At 54.5% G+C, this 9,006-nt stretch overlaps 1 protein-coding gene across 1 annotated transcript in view; it reads right to left on the bottom strand.

Moving 5' to 3' along the window:
• The window catches only part of Nkd1 (NKD inhibitor of WNT signaling pathway 1), a 75,812-nt gene extending 68,284 nt beyond the window's left edge, over window positions 1-7,528 (bottom strand). The window contains exons 1-3 of the mRNA XM_070011947.1: window positions 7,333-7,528; window positions 7,159-7,191; window positions 6,395-6,528 (exon numbers count right to left, since the gene is read on the bottom strand). Of these exons, the coding sequence (XP_069868048.1) occupies window positions 6,395-6,528; window positions 7,159-7,191; window positions 7,333-7,357 (192 nt within the window). The 5' untranslated portion in view covers window positions 7,358-7,528. The remainder of the gene's footprint in view (window positions 1-6,394; window positions 6,529-7,158; window positions 7,192-7,332) is intronic.
• Between the last annotated feature and the right edge of the window lie 1,478 nt (window positions 7,529-9,006).

The raw sequence follows: 9,006 nt of genomic DNA on the forward strand, positions 1-9,006 counted from the left end.
CCAATACATGTGAACCACACACCGAGCCATGCACATGTGCCACAACCAATGTGGCTCAGCAAGCAAGGAAAGCAAAGCCCAGGCCAGCTCCACAGGGCCCACTGAATAAGCCCAGCCCAAGACCCACCCAGCAGCACAGGCAGAGCCAAGCTGGCCGGCCAGGGCCCGTGCCACACTGAGGCTAAGGATGACTTCAGCAAGGAACCTGAGGCTTTCCTCCCTGTGCCTGGCCTAGGGCGGGTGCCCACATGGATAAACAGCCCCTCCACTTGCCCGGACAGTCATCAAAGAATGACTTATGCCTCTGGAAGTGCGTGTTTAGAAAAGGGTCCCAACCCAACCTGGGTTTGGCAGGAGAGGCAGCAGGGCCAGGCGCCTGAGGGGAGCAGGGAGCACGCGGGCCTCTCCTCCAGCCCCTGCAGGAGCCGGGCCATCCTCCACAAGGAGTCTGAGGCCAGAAGGCTGCAGGCAGCTTCCCAGGATAAACGGAACAGGGTGACATCAAAGCCCTGAGTACAGAGTCAACAACCGAGGCCTTCAGCTCTCTGGCATTTCTTCCAGGGTGTTCTAGGCTTTTGCCTCACTTCTCCTGGAGATAGAAGGGCAGGTATTTTGTTTGAAAGAGACAGACCTTTTTCTTTCCTTGAAGAGAGGGGGAGAAAGAGAAAGAGAGGGGAAGGAGGGGGCAGAGTGAGAGCAAGAGGAAGAGAAGAATGTCTGTGAGAGACAAGAGCTGTGAAAGAAACACATGTGAACAAGCGAGCGAGCCAGGGAGGCAGCAGCCAGAAGCGCCTGCCTTGGAATCTAACAAAGGACCTACAAATTCCAAAAGTTTCCCAGGCAAAGCACAGAGTAAGGCTACAAGAACCCTGGCTGAGAACCTCGGTACCCCTGACCACCAGCAAGCCGGGCTTCTTGTGGGCCCACCTCTGATCCCCTGATGAAGGGCCACTTAGCTCACCCTTCCCCTGGCTGGGCTGAGAAAACAGGCACAGGCTCAAGGGGATTCTCCCTGGGACTGGCTGTTACTGCCTCGTCAGTTGGCTCTTGGGGTACCTCTTATTCCCCTGCCTCCTAAACACACACACACACACACACACACACACACACACACACACACACACACACACACACACACACACACACACACACACACACACACACACACACACACACACACACACACACACACTCCTCAGCTTCTAACTCTATAGCTGACTGCCTCTCCCAACACAGCTCCAGAGAGCTACAAGTTCATCAGCTCCAGAGCATGTTTGGCAGCTGACTACCCATTACCTGCACCTGACCAGAGGAACAGGTACCCAAGATCAGCCCATGTGCAGGACATTCTCAGATTGAGCACCAGGAAAGATTTCCAGCCCTCCACCCGCCTCCAGTCATCTGCCTGACACTGAGGCCTCCCAGCAAGCCCACCACCCTCGTTTCCAAGGTCAAAGAGTGAGCCTTCCCAGGGCGTACTTCCTCCCACACCTTCTCCCTCAGTGCCTTCAGCCCACTGCCTGTTCCACCTGCTACTCCTGATTTTCTTCAGTAGACCGGAAGCCATGTGTCCTTTCTCCACTGTATCCCCAAGGGATGAGTAACAAGTCATTACCGACCATCATCAATGTTACTGATTAATAACTAATGCTAAGTAATTATTGGTAAATTAAACTGCTGCCTGAAAGACCTAGGTCTATTCTTCCACTGGGGAATGTGAGACCTTAGAAAAGTAGAACTAGGAAACAGAATGAAGTCGAGATGCTGTTGGAGAAGCAGGAGGCAGGGATGGTAAGCAAACATACATCCATTCATCCATCCCTTCAGTAAAGGTGAGTGCTGGGTGTGGTGGCTCAGGCCTGTAATTCTAACTACTTGGGAAATGAAGATTGTGGAATGGAAGTTGGAGGCCTGAAGTTTATAAGACATGCACCTGTCATCCCCAGAGATGTGGGAAAGCACATCTAGGAGTATCACAGTCCAGGCCAGCCCAGGTATAAAGCAAGAAGACCCTGGCTTAAAAATAACTAACATAAAAAGGGGGCTTATGGAGTGACACAAGTGGTAAAACATCTTTCTAGCAAATATGAGACCATGAGTTCAAACCCCAGTACTGAAAGAGAAGGACAGGGGGAGGGAGAGGAAGAAAGAGAGAAGAGGTGTGGAAAGGAAAAGATTTGAAGGGAAGTAAAGGTGTCCAGCAGACAATCCATCATGCAGATGATCTAAGGCAGGAGATATCCTTTCCCACATTTGCCCAGTGACCTATGAGAAAGCCACTAGCACTTGAGCCAACTCAGTCTTTCCAGGCCTTTGAGCTAGCCCTGAGTTTTGAGAGCACAAGAGATCCTGCACAGAGAACTCAAACTTGCCAGCGAGTAAGGCACAGTACCTCCACCCTAAGCCCCCATCAGCCTCAAAGCGATCATCTTTTTAATTCTCAAAACAGCAAATATTTAATTTATGCTCTACCTCAAATGTCAAGTCCACCTTCCGGCACATAGCTTTGAAACCACGTAAGAAGGCCTAACGCTTACCATGTGTGAAGACACGAGGCCTTTTAATTGTGCCAACAGCTATCATTCAAGGGTAATTCCCCTGGAATCTGGCATCAAGCAGCAGCTGGGCCAGCCTCCACTCTTGCCACCTAGCCCCATGCATCCCAGAGGGCACCTTAAGCTTGTGCCCTTTTAATCTTCCTCAAATATCAAAATGCGATAGGTGCCCCTCATCATATTACCCAAGTGCCTGGCAGTCGCCTTTGATCTAAAGGGGTTTTGCCTGCCCCCAACTCCAGTCTACTTCTGCAAGCAGTGCTGCTATAAAAGAACAAAAGCATTCTGGGAAAAGGAGGGAGGAGGGGGGGAAGAGGGGAGGGAAGGACTGTTATAAATCTATAGTGCACACTCAAACTTACACACATGTGTACAGAGGCACGGAGGCCCTAATACTCTCCTGCCTCATACCTGAAGTCCTCTGCTTCTCCATCCATATGAAGCTGAAGTCTCTGCCTTCTCCACACCCAGCATTTCCATGTGGTTTTCTTTTGAAACTGCCTGTTGCTGCTGTTCCAATATCCGACATTTTACTCTTGGAGATTATTATACTCATTTTCCTTCTAATTCTGTTGAGCATGTGTCTCTCTGGCATATGCATGGCTCAATCTATTGTTCTGTTTTCAGGGTCCTTGTAGGCCTCCTACTTACTTCCAGCAGATACCATGGAAAGGCAGCGGCCAGGCCTTAGCTGTGTCCCTTCAAGTGAGCCTGTACTGAGGGGCGCAGGGAGCCCTGGAATCACAATCCCTGCTTACCGGCCTCCATCTCCACCCAGGTTCCACTCTTTTTGAAGAGTTATCTGCCATTGTCGTACTGTGGATGAAAGTACTAAAACACCCATTTTGCAGATGAGCCAATTAAGGTATATAGCAAAATGGCTTGCTCAAAGCCTGACTTCCTTTATGTCTATATTCAGAAGGACAGGCTTAGTTTAGTGTCTGTGTCATCTCTCCTCTCCACACACGCCAGGACTTTGCATGCAATACAGACCTGCACCACAAACAACTCACGTGGAAACGCTGGGTAGCTGGGCAAGACGCCCCTCCCTGAGTAGTCAGCAGCACAACCCACTTCTGGCAGATGCTGTGGCAGAGAGCTTTGCCACACGCAACTTCCCTTCTCCTAGAAAGTACTTCAGGAGGGAGGAAAAGTTGGTTCATACCAGCTGGCTGGTAACTCCAGAGGGTTCCAGGGAGATTAAGATAATGTAAGCAAAGTGCATGACACAGGCACAGGCACTTAACAAATGGTAGTTATCATTGCAATAATAATAATGCTAGTTAGATAAGCCATTAATGTGTCCCAGCCACTTTGGTGACCGGCCAGGTGAAGAAATGGGAGACAGAAGAGCCATGCCTGGGCTGGCTGGAGGCTTGCTGCCAGGCTGGACGGCAGCAGACTTAGGAACCCACGCCCTACTCCATCCTGATGATAGCAGGCCACGATCCAACAGCCACTCCTCTGCCAGTGGCAATGCAGGAAATGAAGCAGAGCTGCAGGGGATGCCCACTTGTCCAGCCCAGAACCTCAACCTTTGGGCACTTCACTCTCACTTCCCTGGGAATGGCCACTTGCACTTGGTAATTTTCTCTGAGTTGCTTTTAGCCTATCTCTTGTAACTTAGCTTCATCCTAAGTGATAATAGCCACAAAATTATTGGCTTGACGCCCTAGTTCTGATTTTTTTTTAAAGGTGCCTATTAAGATTAAAAATATTCCTGCAGGCACCACCTGAAAACACCTCGCAGGCCTCTACCACACTGCCTTAAACCCCTGGCTTATCCTGACCACCTCCCTCTACAGACTCCCCACCCCACCCTTACAGATCCCCAATCCGGACCATCTTAGTCCACAGCAGGTGAGAAGCAAGGCATCCAGATCCCAGTCACTAAGACCAACTGCCAAGAAACAGAGATGCCCTACTCAACATCTCTGAGGGCCGAGTCTACCCTCCAACCCCCCTTTTGGCCCCTCCCCCAGCTTTATGCCTCACATCTTCAAAAGTACTTTGAACAAATATTAATGACCCCTCAGCGTTTGTTTGAGGGCAGGCGAGGGAGGGAGAGAAGGAGGGAGGGAGGCAGTGAGCTCCCTCCCATGCTGTCCTCAGCTGGGGGAAGGAACCAGGGAACAAAATTCCGTGACTTCACCAAAGCCACAGGCTTAAGCAGGGGCCCCCTCCCCACCCCCTCTCATTTCCCCCAATGGCAACTTTTCCTCTTGCTGGGAACACTACTATTTAATTAAAAACGACAGACTTTTGTTTTCCTCTCCTTCTTCCCTCCTCCCTCCCTTCCTCCAGGACTGGATGCCAAGGAGACCTACCAAAAACATGCGGGTAACATTTGTTATGGCTTTGAAGATAAAAGTCAATTGAAGCAAGCCCTTGCTGTATTTCAAGTTTCCCCTCTAGCATGGAGCAAAAGCTGCCTGGCAGTTTAGGAAAGGGGGGGGGGGAGGAGAGAGAGAAGAAAGAAAGAAAGAGGGACTACAAATAAATGTCATTCAGCAGGAATACTTTGTAAAAATAAACAGGCTGAAGAAAACCCCAAAGTTGATTAATGGAAATCCACTCAGTTGGCCTCTGAGTTGAGCTGCAAATATACTTGTTCATATGGCTAAATTGGATCGTTTTCATTGGTCTTTAAATAAATAAGTAGATCAAAAACTAAAACATAGGGGGAAGGAGAAGTTTGTACTTCTGTTGTTGAAAGGCCCCAAGCACAGTGTCCCCCACCCACGAAGCTTTGACCTTTATACCAGAAGAGCAGCCCCCAGATGAGGAGAAGCAGAGAAGAGAAAGCAGTGGAGGGGGAGAGAGGAGCATCTCCCGGACACAGAGAACATCACTCACACACACACACACAACACTGGCCTTGCAACACAGCTGCCAGGTCCTACCACCCAAGTACACGTACACGTACACGTACACACACACACACACACACACACACACACACACACACACACATCTGTGCACTCCACTGGCCTCTCCCCAGCCATGGACAAGACCAAAGAACTAACCAGACCCGAGACTGAGTCTGTTCCCCCTCTAAGTTAAAAAAAAAAATTAAATGTCACATCAAAAAGTTGATTCATCCTTTGATCCTCAGCTTGTGAGAGTTCCACGCAGACCATCTGAAAGCCCCGTGCAGAGTTCTGGAGCTCACAGGACATCTGTGAACACCAGTCCCAGGCCAGGAACTGGGGCTGGACTCCCTCATTTCATTTCCCTGTCACACTCACTGCTCCTCCTCTTGGAGAGCCCCTGGCTGAAGGCACAAGCTTGTGCCCAGGCTGCAGTATAGTGAGGCCAGGCCCTGTTTCTCTTTGAGGGCCACACCAAGGGGTCACTGGGTCTCAGCACCCCAAGCTTTCCACGTAGATGGCAGATGGCACTGATGAATGCCACAGACCCAGTTGGAAGTGGCCACAGATCTTGGGCCCCGCACAGCCCCGCTCTCCACCCAGACATGGCTAGAACCTTCACTATCCCACCTCCAACATCTCCTACTCTTTGACTGTTGGCCACAGAAAGCAAGCAGAAGGCAGAGTAGACCCCCATTCCTCCAGCACAGACCAGCCTCCCCACCACCTGCACCTCCTCACCTAGGACCACCCCGCCCCCCCTTAAAGTGCTCTGCTTCCAACTGGGCTAGGATTCCCCTGGCCCCTAAGTTTCCCCAAAGCATGGGGCACCCGTCATGCCTGTGGAACATGGGGCTACTAAGAAGGGATTTGGGGACCTAGATGCTAAAAGTTGGGCAGCTGGGGTGAGAAGATCTATCCCTGAGGCTCGAAGGGGTTGAGGAGGTGGGGAAGAGTGGGGGGCCATACCCGGCTGTCTGGACCAACGGTGCCTGCCAACCGCAGCTGTCGAGGTCCTGGGACGCCGCCCGGGCAGCGCTGCCGCCCAATCCACTCCTCGATGCCTTTCCGAGCCCAGGCAGCGCTCACGGCGAAGCTGTCACCTGGGGTGAGGATGACAGGAGGCCCCTGAGTCTGGGCACTCCCACCCGCAGCCCAGCCAAAAGTTACCAGAGAGCCGAGAGCAGAGGCAAAGAGGGGTGCGGCAGGGCCCCGAGATCAGAATCACCGAGGCGTCAAGAGCCGGGGCAGGATCGGAGCGAGGCGGGCACGCCAGGAGAACGGGGTTCGGCGCAACCCCAGGGCAAGGATGCAAACGCGAACGAGACGGGGACGGCAACCTCGGGAGGAGGGAGCGCAGCGGGGCAGAGGGGCGCGGGGGGCTCCGGAGCCAGATCTCCGGAGAAGGGGCTGGGGGCCGGAAAGAGAGGGGCAGGGTCTTGAGGGAAGGCATCTGGGAGTCAGAAGGGGGGAACCAGTGAGCGCCGAGGGCGGGGACGCGGGAGTGGGAGGAGGTTTAGGATCAAAAGTGGGAGCGCAGGACCGCGGGGAGGGGGCCGGCGGACGGAGGAGGGGGCCCCAGGACTGCTCCGGCAGCGGGTTTGGGGGGGCTGGCTGCCAGGACCAGGGGTCGAGGCAGCCCTAGGAATGAGATCCAGCGGGCCTGACCACCCGGCCGCCGGCCCGGGGCTCCCCCCCGCGCCTCCCCCAGCCGGTGCCCCGCGCGCCCCTACCTTCCGGGCTCTCCCTGCGCTTGCACACGGCGGCTGCAGGCACATCGCGCGCGGCGGCGGCGGCGGCGGCGGCGGCGGGAGCCGGAAAGAAAGGAGAGGGAGAGAGTTAGCGATCGCGGGGGGCAGGGCGCCGGGGCCGCGGCCGGGCGCGGGCGGGGGGCGGGGGGCACTGACCCGGCTTGGAGTGAAGTTTCCCCATGCTTGGGGGCGCGGCGGCGGGAGCGGCCCTAAGCCATGCGCCCGGCCCGCGGGCCCCGCGCCTCGCCTCGGCTAAGCTGTCCTCCTCCCAGAGCAGCCCCGGAGCCGAGCGGAGCCGGAGGCGGCGACGGGACACGCTCTTGCCGCCGTCGCCGCGGCCCGACTGACGCCCGGGCGCGCCGAGCCCCCGGCCCTCCGTCGCGGCCCCGCGCCTCCCCGCGCGCCCATTGGCCAGGCGCGGCGCATCAAAGGCGAGGCGGGCCGCGGCGAGGCGTGGGCGGGGCCTGAAGTGGGCGGGGGCTGGCGCGGGGGCGGGGCCTGCGCGCCGGGGCGGGGCCTGCGCGCCGGGGGCGGGGCGGGGGAGGCCAGCTCGGCGTCCAGCTCTGGCCGTGGTCTCTGGCCAGCTGCCGGGGTGGGGACCGGGTGCGGAGGCTCGAGCCCCGAGGCGTCCTGGGACCGATACTCTCTGGGGTGCAGAGCTCCACCGAGTAACCACTTCCTCATTCGCTGCACAGCGCCTTCTCTCCTCTCTGCATTTTTCGCGGAGTGGCAGGGCAGGATTCCAGTTTACAAGTGGGGAAACTGAGGTAGGGAGACCCGATCTCAGCTGCTGCGTGCTTCCTTCCTAGTCTTCCACTTCTGCCTTCTTCTGCAGAAATGTTGGTGTGTTTTCCTCCCCATCCTCCTCCTCCAATCTCTTTAATTTTTAATTTGGGAGCCCCGGACCCCCCCCCCCTCCCCAGCTGCTCCTCGGGTCCATGCGAGTCCAGCCTCCTCTTGACCACGACAAGTATTCAGAGGCGGACCTCCTCGTCTAGGGACCCGTGGGTGCCCGGCCGGGGTGGGGGCGCGCTGCCAAGCTACGTGGCCGGGAAGAGGGTAACCGCTGGGTCTTTGATCTTTCTTGGTTTCCGCTCCCTGCTGAAGTTCGCCAGACCCAAGGGCTTGTTTGTTTTGTCTGGGGAGGTCTCTGCGAAGGGGAGGGCGACATCAAGGGGTTCCACCCCACCTTTGTGGTTCTCAGAGAGAATGCCTGCCCCGCTGAGGACACAGCAGGCCTGTACTGAGCAACTCCTGGTATCAGGCAGCCTGGGTGTGGGAAAGAAAACCCCCAACTCGGCTCTTTGTGTGAGCCTCAGTTTTATGATCTGTAAAATGGAGATGCGACTCCGCTCCTTTTCCCTACACTCTAGAGCACCAATAGAAATGTAATGTGAGCCACATTTCTGGCTTTAAACCTCCTAGTGGCCACCTTTAAAAAAAGTTTTTTTTTAAAGCAGGTAAAATTAATACATTTCATTTGAACCAATATACCCAAACTATGCTTTCAATGTATAATAAGGCACTACGTTCTACATTCTTTGTTTTTCACTGCCTTTAAAGTGTCATGTATATTTTATATTCAAAATACTTCTCAAGATGTGTTTTGGTGGTACATACCTGTCTAATCCAGCACTAGGGAGGCTGAGACAGGAGGCTTGGAAGTTGGAGGCCAAATGGGACTACATAGTAAGACCCTAGCTAAATAAACAAAACAAAACAATAACAAAAACCACACATCTAAACCCAGAGTAGGCACACTGCAAACGATCTTCAGCAGGTAGGGACTGACTACTATATTGAACAATCTATCTGAGCACTGTATGTCTC

Source organism: Dipodomys merriami, unplaced genomic scaffold (assembly GCF_024711535.1).
Source record: "Dipodomys merriami isolate MVZ:Mamm:240054 unplaced genomic scaffold, mDipMer1.0.p SCAF_85, whole genome shotgun sequence".
Lineage (NCBI taxonomy): Eukaryota > Metazoa > Chordata > Mammalia > Rodentia > Heteromyidae > Dipodomys > Dipodomys merriami.